The sequence below is a fragment of the Natrix helvetica genome (assembly GCF_964273705.1).
Source record: "Natrix helvetica genome assembly, chromosome: 5".
Classification (NCBI taxonomy): Eukaryota; Metazoa; Chordata; class Lepidosauria; order Squamata; family Natricidae; genus Natrix; species Natrix helvetica.
Window position 1 is genome coordinate 141,931,798 of NC_138551.1, and position 17,500 is coordinate 141,949,297.

Sequence of the window (17,500 nt, forward strand, 5' to 3'; positions counted from 1 at the left end):
AGGAAGGAAGGAAGAAAGAAAGAAAGAAAAAGGAAAAAAGGAAGGAAGAAAAAAAGAAAAAGGAAGGAAGGAAGGAAGAAAAAGAAAAAGGAAGGAAGGAAGGAAGAAAAAGAAAAAGGAAGGAAGGAAGGAAGAAAAAAAGAAAGAGAGGGGAGAAAGAAAGAAAAAGAGAGAGAGAAAGAAAGAGGGGGGAGAAAGAGAAAGAAAGGGAGAGAAAGAGAAAGAAAGAAAGAAAGAAAGAAAGAAAGAAGGGGAGGGGGGAGAAAGAGAGAGAAAGAGAGAGAAAGAAAGAAAGAGGGGGGGTAGAGAAAGAGAGAGAGAAAGAAAGAAAAAGAAAGGAAGCCTGAATATGCGGGGGGGGGGGGGGAAGAAAGGGGGTGTGACAATAGGAGAAATGTTCTTGGCCATGAGAATAATTAACCAGTGGAACAACAACAACCGCCTCCAGAAGTTGTGAATGGAAGATTTTAAGAAGCTATTAGACAACGCTTGGTTTGAAATGGGATAGAGTCTCCCGCCTGAACAGGGGGGTGGACTAGAAGACCTTGAAGGGCCCTTTGAACTCTGTGGCTCTGTTAACAATGCTCTTCGGCTTTGTTCCCTTCCCTAGTTCCTGACCGGCTTGCTGTTGACCATCCTGACCGACATTGTCCACTTCAGCCTCTACTACCAGCTGGTGAAGCTGACCGACACCATGCGCTTCTGCACCGGCATGGCCATTTTCAGCCTCCTCCTCAAGCCTTTGTCCTGCTTCTTTGCTTACCAGATGTACCGAGAACGGGGCGGAGAGTACGCCCTGAACCTAGGTAGGTTGGGAACGTCTCGCGTCTCCATATCCTGGTCCTGGACCCGGTCCGGTCTTCCAAGGAGCCGAGTTTTCATCCGCTTGGTCTGTTTTCAGGGGGGGGGGGTTGAAAAATGTTCACAACCTGTTCTCTGCCCAGTTGCTGGGTGGGCGTGGCCATGGGGGCGTGGCCTACTCGGCTTCCTACACCACAGGGGGAGGCGTTTTTGCCCTCCCCAGGCTCTGGAGGGTGAAGACGACTTCCCCCGGGCTCTGTTTCCGGACTTCCGATACTTCCGGTAGGCCTATTTTTTGCCCTCCCAGAGACCCCCCCCCCGCGCGGGCCCTGCGCATCCAAAATGGGCCGCGTGGAGACTCCTGGGAGAGGCGTGGCAGGGTGGGCGGGGTTAGCCAGTCCTTGCAAGTACTGGTTTAGCGAACCAGATTAAAATTAACATCCAGTTCGCCCGAACCCCTTCCGAACTGGCTGAATCCCACCCCTAATCTCTTTTCCTGCACAACTACGAATGATGGCTTGTTTTGCTTGCTTTTCCAGCTCGCTCTGGCCTTTGGTTCCTCTGTTTTGCCCGTTTTCGTCCTGCACGCCAGGCTCGTGTTGGGGGGAATCTTTTATTTGGTTTCTCTTCCGTTGCAGAGCTGGAGAGCCCACCGGACCGCTGGTTGATCCGGGATAGTAATGTTTCCAACACTTTGCCCTTCCAGCATAGTTTTTGAAGTCAACTTTCTCTTTAATTTATTGGTTGTTTCTCTTGGACTGTGGCTTTCTGCTTGCAAAGTGCCTCCTCCTCCTCCATCATCTCCTTTCCTTCTTCTTCTCCTTTATTTCCTTCTCCACTTCTCTTTCATCGTCTCTTTCTCCTTCAGTTTTCCTTCTCCTCCATCTTTTCTTCCTTCGTATCTTCTTTTGCCTTCTCTGTCTTCTCTTCCTCCCTCATGTTTTCTCCCCATCTTCTCCTCCTCCTTGTTCTTCTCCTCGATCTCCTTCTGTATCTCTTTCTCCATCTTCTCTTATTCTCTCCTTCATTTTTCTCCCCATCATCATCTTCTTGTTCTCCTTCTCCATCTCCATCATCTTCTCCTCAGTCTTTTCTTCCTCCTTTATCTTTTCTTTCATCTTCTACATCTTTTCTTCCTCCTCCATCTTGCCTTTTTCCTTCATCTTTTTCTTCATCTTCTCCATCTTATTTTCCTCATCCATGCTCTCCTCCACCTTGTCCACCTTCTCTTTCTCCTTCACCTTTTCTTCCCAACTATCCTTCTGCTTCCATCTTCTCTTCCTCACCCATGTTCTCCTCTCCTCCTCCATCTCCTCCTCCTCCATCTTCTCTCCCTCATTCATGTTCTCCTCCATCTTCTCCACCTTCTTTCTCCTTCATCTTTTCTCCTTCATCTTCTCCTTCTCTTTCTCCTTCATCTTCTCCTCCTCCATTTCCTCCTCCTCCATCTTCTCTCCCTCATTCATGTTCTCCTCCATCTTCTCCACCTTCTTTCTCCTTCATCTTTTCTCCTTCATCTTCTCCTTCTTTCTCCTTCATCTTCTCCTCCTCCATTTCCTCCTCCTCCATCTTCTCTCCCTCATTCATGTTCTCCTCCATCTTCTCCACCTTCTTTCTCCATCTTTTCTCCTTCATCTTCTCCTTCTCTTTCTCCTTCATCTTCTCCTCCTCCATCTCCTCCTTCTCCATCTTCTCTCCCTCATTCATGTTCTCCTCCATCTTCTCCACCTTCTTTCTCCTTCATCTTTTCTCCTTCATCTTCTCCTTCTCTTTCTCCTTCATCTTCTCCTCCATCTTCCTCTCCTGCTGTTAGAAACGCCATAACTGAAGGCCCCAAAGCCCTCTGAATCTCAACAGTGTCTTCGTGGTTGCAGAAGCTTAATCCTCTTCCAAGAAGCTAGCTTTTTCCCTCTCCTACAAGGGAACACAAATGGGACTTTATTTAGATACCTGTCCCGTAACACGGAGGCTGTAAACGTGCCATATTAAAGCCAGATTTTGCAAAGATGTGTGAACAGTTGCCTCCTCAATTTGCTGTTTCTACACGTGGAACTTTGATTTTGCTCAAGCACGAGGAGTTATTAAGTGAGGAATAATGGTGCAAATCTCCGTATGTTCTTTTGCACTCTTTCAGAAGACCTGAAGACCTGGGCAGGATCAGACCTCCCTTCCCAACCACACACATTATTTCCAGCTCCTTAGAAAAATTGTAAAGAGGAAGTGGATCCAGAAACACATTTTCATGCCTCTTTGGTCCAGCTAAGCATCAAACACCCTAAGACGATCTGGTGGCCTTTGGAATGGACTACGAATCCCATCGTTCTCCACTCCTTGCCAACAATTGCTGGGCTTTAGGAATCCCATAATATTCAGATGTCTCCCTGATCAGTCATGGAGCTGCTTCCCAGCTATATTTTTCTCAGATTCTCCAAGATGGGACCGTATTATACGGGATAAGAGCTCTGGAGTTTGAAACCAATTCAGCCCCGCTTTGGGTGTGGTTCTCCCTTATGAGCATCCCAAAGACCCAGGGAAATAAGCTTCCTTAAGGTAGACTGCCTCCTGCTTGGGGGGCTTTGTTTGCCACACATCTTTTGGCGTGGCTGCTGTTGCAATTTACTCAATGATTTCAGACTACAGTGAGTCAAATCTTCGTTAATTCGGTGGTGCAACGGGCTGTAGCTACGAGGCCCTGACCCCCCAAATAGGGCTTCGGCTGTGCCGAACTGAAGTCAACCCATCCGACGCCTTTTGGGGGTTGCGAGAATTGTGTGGCACCTAAACAGAGACGGCCAACCAAATACACCTAGCTAAGTTGGCATAATGAGACGCGGTGGCTCGGTGGCTAAGGCGCTGTGCTTGTCGATCCGAAAGGTCGGCAGTTTGGCGGTTCGAATCCCTAGCGCCACGTAACCGAGTGAGCCGTTACTCGTCCCAGCTTCTGCCAACCTAGCAGTTCGAAAGCACCTAAAAATGCAAGTAGACAAATAGGGACCACCTTTGGTGGGAAGGTAACAGCGCTCCGTGCTCCTTCGGCGTTGAGTCATGCCGGCCACATGACCACGGAGACGTCTTCGGCTAGCGCTGGCTCTTCGGCTTTGAAATAGAGATGAGCACCGCCCCCTAGAGTCAGGAACGAGTAGCACATATGTGCAAGGAAAACCTTTACCTTTAAGTTGGCATACAGGTGACGCCGTCAGACACCGAACTGGCCATAAAACCTCCATTTATTGACACTAAACTGGGAAGGACTGGGAGGGACGTGAAGCCTGTCCACTAAAATGTACTTCCATCTCACCTTTGTAGGTGTGTTTGGCGTCAGCCAGGATACCAGTGCCTACCAGTCTATTGATACTCCAGTCCCACCGCGCCCGTACCCCGATGTGGCGAGCAAGGGAGCACCTCCACCTTCTTACTGAGAGAGAGCTGAAGCAGCTGGTCCCTCTTTGTGTCTTCTTTGGAAAGGAATCTTCCTTGTTTTCTCTCGGTGCGCCGTTCTCCGACTGCAGGAGACGCTGGAAGGAGAGTTTCCCCTGGCCCATAATTCAGGCAAGGCTCTCCGGCTCAAGCTTCAAACTGCAAGGAGAATCTTTAAAATGTGAATATTCGCCAGGGCGGGAAGGGGAGGGAGGGGAAGGATACTGCAAACTCCCCATTCCCTCCCCACTCCAAGGAAAGAATCCTGCAAAAATCTCCATTTCCACCCCACTCTGGGGCCAGCCAGAGGTGGTATTTGCCGATTCTCCAAACCACTCAAAAGTTCCACTACCAGTTGTCCAGAAGCTGCTGAATTTCACCCCTGCGCACTGGCGTTCTTTTCGCAGGGACTTGACAAATTGACAACCCTCCCACCCCCCATAAATACGTGCTTTTCATCAGGGAAAAGGCACAGCAAACCCTCCCCCCTCCATGTCATCCAGCGTGGCTCGTGGCATCGGTGGCCGACCTGGCCTGGTTGATGTTTGCAGAAGACGGCGGTTGGAGGAACGGCTGAAGGTTGCAGAGAGAGAGAGAGAGAGAGGTGGTGAACATTATCGCAAACTGCAGTTCCTTCATTCCCAATCGACTGCTTTAAAGTGCCTTCAGTTTTCTTTTTCTCTGGAATTTGATTTTCAGGGAAAATTAAACAAGCTTTTATTTTTAATAAAATGTTTCCCAATCAGTTTTCTTTTTCCCCCATTTTTTAATACAATTTTATATATATTATAGGAACAAAGCGTTGACCGAATCTTTCCTTTTACATCCTCTCGTTTGCGTAATCCATTTACATCTCAGCTTCGTTTCTCCCATTCAGCGGAATTATTTTCTTCCCTTATTTTCCATTTTTTTATACTCACTTTTTCTTAATAGGTAAACAATATCTTCAGTTGCCCCTTCAAGCATTACCCCAATTGAAACCATTTCATATTTCTACATTAGTCTATTTTACTATAAGCAATATATACATTCTCTAATTATGTTTTAACACAGAGAGCTTTTCTTTCAATTTTTTTCTACAATTGGCAATATACTATATAATTACTTTATTTCTTAATAAAGAAATAACAAACCAATCCTACTGCTATTCCCTTTAAAATACTAATACAATACAATAATACAATACAATACAATACAATACAATAGTAGAGTTGGAAGGGACCTTGGAGGTCTTCTAGTCCAACCCCCTGCCTAGGCAGGAAACCCTATACCGTTCCAGACAAATGGCTATCCAACATCTTCTTAAAGACTTCCAGTGTTGGGGCATTCACAACTTCTGGAGGAAAGCTGTTCCACTGATACATATATCTCTTTCCGTTTTCGTTTTCAAAGGTCTCCCGTGGTTTGGCATTGCTTCGGGTTAAATTTGCAAACTTAACCCTGAACGGGTTAAGTTTGCAAATTTCCTCACGAAGCAGGAAAAATTTGGGAGTTTGGGAGAGAAAAATTAAAAGGAAAAATGCTAAATTGGAGACGGGGTCTTGTGACATCCAAGCTGTACTCCAACTCCCATCAGGCACTGTATTCCTGGATTTGCATCGACTTTTAAAAAATGAATGAATTTGTAGGATGCCCTTCAGTCCTGGTTTTTTTTTAAAGATGTATTTACTGCTTAAAACCCCTTTTTTTAAGAAGCCCCCTGCTAATATATTCTTTTGATTGCCGACTTGCTTTGTTTCTGGAATCTGGAGGAGGCGGCTTGGATGACAGCTCCCAGCATTCCCAGCGAGGGTGGGAATGATGGGTGTTGTGGTTGAACACCATGAAAGGAGGAAACTGGAATAAATCAACAGAATTAAAGCAAGAGTTGGAAGGGACCTTGGAGGTCATCTAGTCCGCCCCCGCCCCAGCAGGACATCCCCCCCCCCAAAAAGGGAAGAGATTGGAAGACAACCTGGGGGAACTTACTTTTCACTTTGCAAGTTCTCATTTCGTAGTTTCCAGAATTTTTATTCCGCCCCGTGGAGACGAAGCCTTCCTTCACACGTGCTTTCCATCCCGGGTCTTCCTCCTTGCGAAACGCTCGCATCGAGGGCTAAAGCTCGCTTAGCCGTCTTCGGCCGTCGCGGCCTCCCTGCCGGCCCCTTTTCCGGAGCTGCCGCGGCCGTGCAAACACCCCTTGAATCCCCCCGTCCCCCGGCTGCATTTTTGTCCGTTTAAAAGTCGGCGCGGGGAGGGAGGGAGGTGGTGGGAGACGCTTCAACGGAAAGGGGGGGGTCGTTTTCATTGCACAAACCCCCGCCCCGTCCAGTATGCCCCTTCCTGCCTCGCTTTTCCGACAGGTAGGGGCAGATCTGCTTCGCTAAGAGAGACAGCCGCGCAGGTGAGCCGCTTCCTCACCTTTGCAAACTTTCTTAAAAGTTATTCCGTCAAAGCGGTGTTTGTGGGTCTACAGCTTTGCCCCTCCCTAAATAGGTAGGTAGGTAGATGATAGAGAGAGAGAGGTAGGTAGGTAGATGATAGAGAGAGAGAGGTAGGTAGGTAGATGATAGGTAGGTAAGTAGAGAGATGATAGGTAGGTAGAGAGAGAGGTAGGTAGGTTTTAGGTAGGTGGGTAGATGATAGAGAGAGAGGGTTGATAGGTAGGTAGGTAGATGATAGGTAGGTAACTAGGTAGATAGATGATAGATAGGTAGGTAGATAGATTATAGATAGATAGATGGATGGATGGATGGATGGATGGATTGGGTAGATGGATGGATGGATGGATGGATGGATGGATGGATGGATGGATGGATGGATGATGGAGAGATAGAGAGATGAGAGAGAGAGGTGATGGATGGATGGATGGATAGAGAGATAGATGTGATAGGTAGGTAGGTAGGTAGGTAGGTAGGTAGGTAGGTAGGTAGATGATATATAGAGAGAGAGGTCGGTAGGTAGGTGATAGGTAGGTGGGTAGATGATAGAGAGGGGTGATAGGTAGGTAGTTAGGTAGATGATAGGTAGGTAGGTAGGCAGGCAGGCAGGCAGACAGACAGACAGACAGATAGACAGACAGATAGATGAGAGAGCTGATGGATGGATGGATGGATGGATGGATGGATGGATGGATGGATATGATAGGTAGGTAGGTAGGTAGGTAGGTAGATGATGATGATAGATAGATAGATAGATAGATAGATGATAGATAGATGATAGATAGATAGATAGATAGATAGATAGATAGATGATAGATAAATAGATGATAGATAGATAGATAGATAGATAGATAGATAGATAGATAGATAGATAGATAGATAGATGTATATGAGAGAGAGAGGGAATGAGACAGCTTTTATATATATATAAACTTTTGGAGCATGCTCTTTTCTTTTAATTGTTGCAAAATAATCCATAAGTCCACCGAAAGCCAGCTTTTTTGGGGGGAGGGGGGGGAACCCCTTATATGAATGAATTAAAAGGGGAAAAAGGGGTTTTTTTTCAATAGTGTTTCTGTTGTTGACTTAAAAGGCTTGGAAATGTTAGTTTGTAAAATTGGGCCGGTTTCCAAAGGAAAAACAAACGTTCTTTTTGTTGTGTGTGTGTGTTTGTGTTTGTGTGTGTCAGGGTCGCCAGATAGAATCCCGAATATTTTGCAAATATTTCTCGATAGCTGACCTTCGATCTACACTGGTATAAATTGTTCTTTAAAAGAAAACAATAAACCCTTCAAAAGAAAGACTCAAGGGGGCCTAGTGCTTTTAAAAATATAATGGGCCGATTATCCCTCTCCAGCATGACTAGTTGCAAGGGATTCTGGGTGCTGTAGTCAGTGATATCTAGGGGGCAATGAATTTAAAGAGGATAGAGCCGGGATGGCGAACCTATGCCATCCGTGCCAGAGGTGGCATGCAGTGCCCTCTCTGATGGCCCGCGAGCTGTCGCCACAGTTCAGTTCCGATGCGCATATGTGCGCATCTCTGCTGTGCATGTGAAAGGGTGGAGTGCATGGGGGTCGCATATGCATCCATGGGGGGGGCTGGGCATGCATGGGGGCTCACCCACGCATGCGCAAGGCATATGTGCGGCAGTAGTGGGTTTCAAAATTTTTTACAACCTCTTCTGTAGGTGTGGCCTGCTTTGTGGGGAGTGGGTTGCCGGCCATGTGACCGAGTGGGAGTGGCTTGCTGGCCATGTGACTGGGTTGGAGTGGCTTGGCAGCCAAGTGACTGGGTGGGCATGGCCAACTTGTAAAATGTGGTGAAACTCACTTAACAACGCTCTTGCTTAGCAACCAAAATGTTGGCTCAGGAACTCTGGCATTGAAGTGTGCAAGTTTTAAAGCTGCCAAGTTACAAGACCCTTGCACCCCTAACCCTTTAGGGGGAAAAAAACCAGGGGTGTTCAAACTTGACAGCTTTAAGACTTGTGGACTCCAACTCCCAGAATTCCTCCTCCAGTCATGTTGGCTCAGGAACTCTGGCATTGAAGTGTGCAAGTCTTAAAGCTGTCAAGTTACAAGACCCTTGCACCCCTAACCCTTTAGAAAAAAAAACCCAGGGATGTTTGAACTTGACAGCTTTAAGACTTTAAGGTTTAGATAGGACTCTTAGAGGTGGGTGGGGGGATTGGTGAGCCAGCCAATCAGTGAGCGGCGGGCAGGGCAAGCGTGGTGCGGACGGGCGGGGGGAGAGAGCTGGAACCGGTTCTAAAGGGCACGGTAGATTTGTGGAACCTCTTCTATAGAAGGTTAGAACTGGCAGGAACCCACCCCTGATGTGCGTGGTTACACACGCATGCGTGGGGCATGGGCAGGGATTGCACATGCATGCGTGGAGGCAGGGCGCATGCATGGGGGGTGCATTGCATTTTGGGGGTTCAGGCCCATGCTTCGGGCACTCGGTCCGGAAAAGGTTACTCATCACTGGGATAGAGAATAGAGAGGTCGCTGTGGCCATTTTTGGATTTATATATGAAGAAATCATACTGCATTGTCTTAAGGTAAGCTTGGTGTTGTTTTCTTGCTGACATTTCACTTACCTGCCCAGGTAACATCTTCACAGCTAGGAAGAAATCATACAATGCCCCCACTGTTGCGGCCCGCCAGCAGCTAGCCGAGCTGGTGGCAGACTCAAACAGTGAGGAGGTTGGGGAGGAACATGGGCCAGTCCTGGAGTCTGGGGAAGGCTCGGACGAGGGCTCTGCGTTAGAGGCAGAGATGGGGCCAGGGCCATCTGACAGTTATCAGCTGCCTTCGGAGTCGGAGATCTTTGAGGCAGAAGAACAGCTGGAGCCTGTTCCCAGTGTGCGCATGCGCAGAGTTGCCAGACAAAGGGAACAGCTAAGGAACAAGGGTCGATTCGGGAGTAAAGGCACAGGTGGACGGTGAATGGTCCCTCCCATAGGGAATAAAAGAGGAACGGAAGGGGAGTGGAGTTTGCAGGAGACAATGAGTTCAATTCATTAGGGTGAAGATCTGTTCCTGACTTCTTGCCAAGGAATTGCTGCTACAGCATGGAGTTTGGAAGAGATCGGCCTGGCAGCTCTCCAAGCCTGATCAGGGTAGTTGTGAAAACTCTTGAAAGATTGTTGGCCGGGACTTTAATTCCCTTTAACCTAAATAAAAGGGGTTTTATCGGGACGAGGAGTGGGCTTTATGATCTTTGGGAGGCCTCAGTCAGAACACCCATGTTTCTAGTCCTCATGTTTTGCGAGAAAGAACTTGGAATGTTACTATAATGCTGTTTGCTTCCCTGGTTGTCCCCCACACTTGCAGAGACGGAAGGTCCCAGTCTCGCTACAGCTCGACCCTCTCTTCTCCCCTGCTTCCTGGCCTCCCACCACCCCAAAGCCACGTTGCAGCACAACAATCCTGCAAGGTTGGCCTGCCTGCGATTCAGGCAAGACTTCGACTCAGAGATGGAAGTGTCCCAAAGGATCCAGACGGATGCCAGGAAAGAGAACATACCCCCAGCTTTAAGTTGCTGCGGGGTCACAAAAGGTAAGCCCTGGAGAATTTGGGGTGGGGTGGGGGAGGAATCATGATTTGGAAATATAATTTATATGTGGCCTTCAAAAGAACTTTTGAACCTTTTCTATCTGGTTCTTAACAAAATGTCTTTTCCAATCCGCCTTTCTTTTCTTGCTGAGACACAACCTATGGGAATCTGAGGTAAACTGCCTTTGAACATGGAGGCTCCGTCAGAAATGCGGTGCCAGGATAAGCGGGTTGCCTATCTTGGGCCCTTAGGAAGGACTCGAGCGATGGATAAAAATACCAAATCCTCGTCTCAGTTTATTTCGGCGCTGTGATACAGGTGGTCCTCGACTTGCGACGGTTCACTTAGCGACCATTCAAAGTGACCACGGCACTGAAAAAAAGGGACGGAAGACCCTTTGACACACACACACACACACACGACCGTCGCAGCCTCCCCAAGGTTACCTGAGCAAAATTGAGACGCTTGGCAACTGACTCACACTGACGACAAATGTGGTGTCCCAGAGTCACATGTTCCCCTTTTGGAATGCTTGTCAACCAGTGACGTGCAGTCAGGTGAGGCAAGTGAGGCACAGCCTCACCTCTCATCATTAGGGCAGCGAGTCATTCGATGGGAAACTTGCCTTTTGGGAGGAATGACCCAGCTTGGCTCCTGCTTTCGATCTGCCGCCCAACGACCGAACGGAGAATCGAAGAGGCAGGAGAGACAAAGCAGGAGCCAAGCCGAGTCATTCCTTCCAAGAGGCAAGTTTCCTATCGAATGACTCGCTGCCCTAGACTCGAGGCTCCAGTCCAGCCTGCAGTGCTTGCAGCCCCCGCCAGCTCCTCCAGGGACTCCCAAGCTCGGCACCAGAGAGCCGCCGCGAGAGAGGCCGGCCAGGTTGTTCGGGCGGCGGCAGAGGTTCCCTTTGTTCTTTCGGGTGCGGGAAGCGGTGGGGGGGGAGAGGCTTCCTCCGCTCCGTCCGCTCCCCATCTGCGCTGCCCTCGCCCGACAAGCGCGCCCCGGATTCCGCGCAGCTCTGGCAGGCGGTGCCGTGGCCGAATCCCAGGGCGGAGGGCGGCAGGTCGCAACTGAGCATGCCTGACTGTGGAATTCTGGGAGTTGAAGTCCACAAGTCTAAAAAAATTGCTGCCTCACCAGCTATAAACCTCACCGCACGTCACTGTTGTCAACTGACTCACATTTATGACGGTCCCAGGGTCATGTCTTCCCCTTTTGGACTGCTTGTCAACTGACTCGTTTTTAGGACGGTCGCAGGGTCCCAGGGTCACGCAATTCCCTTTTTGCGACTGTCTGACAAGCAAAGTCCATGGGCCCACCAGATCCACTTAACAACCATGTTACTAACTTAACCACCACAGCAACTCACTTAACAACTGTGGAGAGAAAGGTCGTAAAATGAGGCAAAACCAGCTTACCAGGATGACAGTTCGTAAGTCGAGGGCTACCTGTAGACTTGACTGTTGAGGGGGTCACGTCCTATTCATAGAGAGTCTTAACTTTTGGGGGAAGAAGAGACAACGGCGTCCTTCCAGTGGTGAGATCCTGCCAGTTTAACAACCGGTTCGGTGATTGCGTGCTTCGTGCGCTTCAGCAGTTTTAACAAAACGTACCGTATTTTTCGGAGTATAAGACGCACTTTTTCCCCCACAAAAAGAGGGAGAAAATCTGGGTGCCTCTTATACACAAAAATACAGCATTTTTGGCCTTCCGAAACCCCGCCTCCTGCAAAAAACAGGGCATGCATAGGCTTTGGGAGGCTTATAGAGTGCTCCTGGGGGCTGGGGAGGGCAAAAATGAGCGAAAATGGGCCGGTTTTTTGCTCGTTTTTGCTCCCAAGAGCGCTCTATAAGCCTCCCAAAGCCTATGCATACCCTGGTTTTTTTTTGCAAAAAAAAACGGGTCTTTTTTGCTTTTGGGGGGGGGCAGCCCCCAGCTCTTTGCTGGCTTCTCAAACTCTCTGCATGCCCCATTTTTCACCAAAAAATGAGGCATGCAAAGGATTTGGGAGGCCTGAAGAGTGTAAGAACTTTTTTTTAAATGTACCTCTTCAAAATCTTGGTGCGTCTTATACTCCGGTGCGTCTTATACTGCGAAAAATCCGGTACCTTCCACGTTAACTTCTGGGGAGTAACACAGCTGAGGCGGGAAACTCTGCTCTGCCGCGTGAATCAGCTGAGAGGATATAGGTAAGAAAAGAGCAGGTGGGCGGGCAAACCTGATCGTCGGAGCAAACCGGTTCGCTCCCCAGCTGATCGTCGGAGCTACCGGTTCGTCCGAACTGATCCGAACTGGCTGAATCCCACCCCTAGGTCCTTCTCCTTGACTCAGCCCTTCTGTTTTTCACCTCTCCAGAGCAAAGGAAGATCCAGAAGAACATCAACGTTCATCTACTCCTCTCCTCAGGAAGCCATCTTGGAGAGCTCTGGACCCAGACAGGTTCCAGCATCCCTGGCTCAAATCATCTTGGAGAAAACGTTGAAAGGGGTTTACGAGTCCCATCGGGAAGGAGACAGACTGGTGGCCTATTTCAAACCAATCTCTTTTGCCCTCTCGGGGCTCTTGCCAAAGCCGCTTTGGTCCAGCAGCAAACCAACCTTGAGTCCAATCTACAGAGGAGAAGATGGGCAGGTGAGACGTTAAAAAGGACCCCTCTGAGGGGCTTCCCAGAGAGACCCCGCGACATTCCCAGGAATTCATCCAGAATGAAAAATAGAGAACAATATTTGCCGAAAGAACCACAGGAGCATTTCACCAGGTCAAGGAGAAGCTATGAGGACCTCAAGGCCTGGAGAAAGTCCTCCTCACCCAGCCAGTTTTCACTGGGTCCATCTCTTCATTCCTCACCCCACCATTGTCTTCTTCCGATGACCTTCAGTGGGATCAGTGACTCCGCACCTCCAGGACCGCCCCTTACTTTGGACAGTCTGGTTGATGGTCATTCTTCTCCTGAGGGACCTCAAACTCCTATAAGGTCTTCTCAAAGCTGTGCTGATCGGTGCTGGCCCCTCCATGGGCTTACGAAGGAAAGGTCTTCCTTCTCTTATCAATCCCGGTCACCTTCTTGGGTTCCTCAACCAGCACGCGAGCCACAGATCTCAACCTTGGCTGTGCGAAAAGTCCAGTCTTCGGTGGAAGGCAGTTCCCCTGGACAAGTGAGAAGTAAATGGCGAACCATGGTTAGTTCCACCTTGTTGACATGCCAGGAAGATAACTACAGTTGTCTGAGGAGTAGTTCAGGAACACCACCAACTACAAACAAAAAGGATGAGTTGAGGGACCAGGGCTACCTGAGGACAATTGACCCAGAAGAACGTCGTTCTGCAACCTTCTGTGGCTCTGAGTTGTACCTCAAGAACCTTCCGCCGGACGTCTTCTCCCTCAAGAGTTTGGAGAGCTCCCTCAAGACGTCATCTGAAGAGTCTTCTCTGAGCAGAAGGTTGTCCATGGATGACACCCACGAAGAGATGCCACCAACTCTTGATCCTTCTGGAGTCCCAGAGGCCCCGTTAGGTCACCCCTTGGAGAAGAACGCTGGAGATTTTGCCGGTCCTGAAGTTGGAGATAAGCATGGTGGAGAAGCTGGTGGAGATCTCATCATCACCTCCACTGTTGATGAGGCCAGCCTGTCAACAGCCCTTCAGAAGGTCCGTCTCTTTGAGGAAACCATCTGGAAGAGTCCCAGAAAAGGTTTCCAGCCCGCCAACACCCCTGTCTGGCCACGGTACCTTCAGAAAGATGGGGATCACCTCCGAGGATATTTTGTCCTGCTGGAAATTAAGAAATTGGGTGATGCTTTCAAAAGATGGCGTTCCCACTGGGAGAAAAGGCAGCAGATTCATCTGCTGGTGTTTCGAATCCAGACCAGGCTGATCAAGCGGTGAGTAGCTATCCTCACAATACAGGTAGTCCCGGACTTACAACAGTTCATTTAGTGACCATTTGAAATCACAACAGAATTGAAAAAAAGTCACTTATGGGTGGTTCTAGCAAACCGATACTAACCGGCTGAATCCCACTACTGCTTATGGCTGTGTTTCACACCTATGACCATTGCAGCATTCCCATGGTCACGGGATGAAAATTCAGGTGCTTGGCAGCTGACTCGTATTTATGATAGTTGCGGTGTCCTGGGGTTACATGATCCCCTATGGCAGTGATGGCGAACCTTTTTTGGCTCGCGTGCCACAAGTGGGGGGAGCGCAGGGGGGTCGAGTGCGGGCGTGCCGCACCCATAATGCAACGTGCGACACCCCCCCAGTGCGCATGCGCGCACAACGCGCGACACCCCCATTTTTACATTTTTTTTTGCCCTCCCCAGGCTCCAGGGGCTTTATAGGAGCCTGGGGAGGGCGAAAAGAGCCTCCCCCGACCCCCCGGAGGCCCTCCGGAGGCTTCAGGGACTGTCAGGAGGCTTCCCTGAAGCCTTTGGAGCGCTTAAAACCACCCTCCGAGCAAACTGGAAGTGACTTCCGGGTTGCTCGGAGGGTGGTTTTAAGCGTTCCGAAGGCTTCAGGAACGGTCCCTGAAGCCTCCGGGGGGGCGGGGGAGGCTCTTTTCGCCCTCCCCAGGCTCCTATAAAGCCTCTGGAGCCTGGGGAGGGCAAAAAATAGTTTTTAAAAAGGTGAACTCAGTTGGCCAGCGCGCGCATGCGCGCTGGCCAGCTGACAGGGCAGCGCCTCGCGTGCCCTGACAAATGGCTCCGCGTGCCACTTGTGGCACGCGTGCCATAGGTTCGCCATCACGGCCCTATGGCAACCTTTTAAAAAGTAACATCAATGGGGAAGAGGGATTCACTCCCTCTTAAGTTGACAGCTGAAGTGATTCATTTAACTGTGGCAAGAGAGGTCGTAAAATGGAGCAACATTCGCTTAACAAATGCCTCCCTTAGCAATGGAAATGTTGGGCTCAATTGCGGTCGTAGGTTGAGGACTACCTGTATTTGATGGCATTACTCCTCTTTGACTAAGACCCGGTTATTATCAGTTCTCGCGTTCTCACTTCTGCTGCTGGTCATTTTAACCATGGTTTGTTGGCATGAGCTATTACCTGGATATTGTAGGTTAAGCCTAGCAATCTAGGATGGCTTAACAGGGCGGAGAACCTGGCGAGGTGTGAACGGGGAAACAAAGTTGTGTAATTTTAACTGTTGCCATATTTACAATTGGTTTTATATTTCTGTTTTTATTGCATTTGTAAGCCACTTAAGAGTCGCTCCGGATAGCAAAAATGAGCAGGATATAAATTTAAATAAAGTAAATAATGAATAAGGTAAAGTTTCCCATCGCACACGTGTGCTAGTCGTTCCCCACTCTAGGGGGCGGTGCTCATCTCCGTTTCAAAGCCGAAGAGCCAGCGCTGTCTGAAGATGTCTCCATGGTCATGTGGCTGGCATGACTAAATGCCGAAGGCACACGGAACGCTGTTCCCTTCCCACCAAAGGTGGTTCCTATTTTTCTCCTCGCATTTTTACATCCTTTTGAATTGCTAGGTTGACAGAAGCTGGGACGAGTAACAGGAGCTCACTCCATTAGGCGGCGCTAGGGATTCCCACCAAAGGTGGCTCCTATTTTTCTACTCGCATTTTTACATGCTTTCGAATTGCTAGGTTGACAGAAGCTGGGACGAGTAACAGGAGCTCACTCCATTACGCGGTGCTAGGGATTCGAACCGCGGAACTGCTGAACTTTCTGATTGACAAGCTCAACGTCTTAGCTATTGAGCCACCGCGTCCCCTATGAATAAGAATTGGCTTAATATGAGATGCTATCCAGACATTCCTTCCTTTCCCCCCCCCTCTTCCCAAGGTGAAGACCCTTCCCCTCAAAAAAAAACCCTTGTTTGATGGATTGGTCCTTTCTTGCTTATTTTTGATTCTTGGGTGGAAACTAAGCAAGGAGAGAAGCAACTTGGCATTAAGGAGAAACTTCCTAACAGGGAGCACAATTAACCAGTGGAACAGCTTGCCACTGGAAGTTGCTGGTGCTCCAACAGCAGAGATTTTAAAGAAGAAATTGGACAGTCACTTTTCTGAAATGATATAGGCAGAGGTGGGGGTCACATACTGTGACAACCGGTTCGCCCAGGACGGAAAATGCCAGCATGTGCCTTCCACACATGTTAGTGTGTTCTGACCCCCCTCTGCCTGTGAATAAACCAGAACACAGGCTTGGCTGTTTGCCACTGTTTAATTACTGAGATAACGAATCCTTTGACGGAGGGCCTAGGCAACTCACGTTCAATAGAGTCTTTGCAGCAACCCAGATAGTTGAAATGAAGCAACGCAGATATTCCAAACGAACAGACACGGCTAGAATACACAGATAGATTTTCTTAACTACTAATTCGAACGGTTGTTTTCCTGCAAATGTCCCCTCCCAACGCCTCACCTATAATCTCTCTTGGGAGGGCCCAATCCACAACCACCTGGGCTTAATTATCTTCTATGAGTCTGCTTACGGAGTTGCTGCTTCCGTTTCTCAGCCCTTCTCAATCTAGCATCAGGGACAAACTGCCTTTGACCCTCCCCACTGCTCCATGCCTCGGGTGCCTCCTGGTGGCCAACCAGCCTCTCTGGTCCTTGCTCTGAGTTTGAACCCTGCCCAGGGTCCTCTACATCGTCCAGGGCAGACTCATATGGTTCCTCGCTATCTGAGTCTATCAGCAGCTCAACTGGATCCTGCTGGGCCACAACAGAGCGGCATCGAAAAAACGGCAATTATATAGGACGGGATAGCGCCAGGGCAGGTGGGCAGCTAGTTGGAATTCCCGGTTCGGAACCAGTCCAAACCGGCAGGAGCCCACCTTTGGTTATAAAACAGTGATGGCGAACCTTTTCGGCACTGAGTGCGAAGCACTTGTCTGGGACACAACCCGGAAGAGGAGCTGCCCAGGGGGCATGCGTGCACCAGAAAATGAATTTGTGGTTTCCAGTGCGCGCATGCGTACTGGGCAGCTAGTCTTCCAGTTACTGGCACACATGCACTTGCAACGATCATCTGGCCAGCCGGCATGCTCACACCGGAAAATTGAAGACCAGCTCTTCCAGTTTCCGGCACTGCCACATGCATGAAGGCAAGCTGATTGTCATGTGCGACAGAAACCTGGAAAAGGGATGGGCGACGCCGCTCGTGCCAGGCGACATGGCTCCACGTGCCACTTTGGGCATGCGTGTCATTGGTTCGCCATCACGGGGATACGGTCTCCTGCTGGAGCAGGGCGTTGGATTAGAAGACCTCCAAGGTCCCTTCCGTCTCTTTTCGGATTATGAATCAATTAGGGCATCTTTCGGAAACCTG

General features: G+C 49.3%; 2 protein-coding genes across 2 annotated transcripts in view; both read left to right on the plus strand.

The window, feature by feature from the left end:
• AGTRAP (angiotensin II receptor associated protein) overlaps positions 1-4,937 on the plus strand; it is a 27,365-nt gene extending 22,428 nt beyond the window's left edge. The window contains exons 4-5 of the mRNA XM_081954702.1: positions 611-806; positions 4,108-4,937. Coding sequence (XP_081810828.1) covers positions 611-806; positions 4,108-4,220 — 309 coding nt within the window. The 3' untranslated portion in view covers positions 4,221-4,937. The remainder of the gene's footprint in view (positions 1-610; positions 807-4,107) is intronic.
• A 1,559-nt stretch (positions 4,938-6,496) lies between these two features.
• LOC309392729 (uncharacterized protein) overlaps positions 6,497-17,500 on the plus strand; it is a gene marked incomplete at its 3' end in the record, with an annotated part of 11,839 nt that continues 835 nt past the window's right edge. The window contains exons 1-3 of the mRNA XM_081954155.1: positions 6,497-6,601; positions 9,977-10,201; positions 12,558-14,082. Coding sequence (XP_081810281.1) covers positions 10,120-10,201; positions 12,558-14,082 — 1,607 coding nt within the window. The 5' untranslated portion in view covers positions 6,497-6,601; positions 9,977-10,119. The remainder of the gene's footprint in view (positions 6,602-9,976; positions 10,202-12,557; positions 14,083-17,500) is intronic.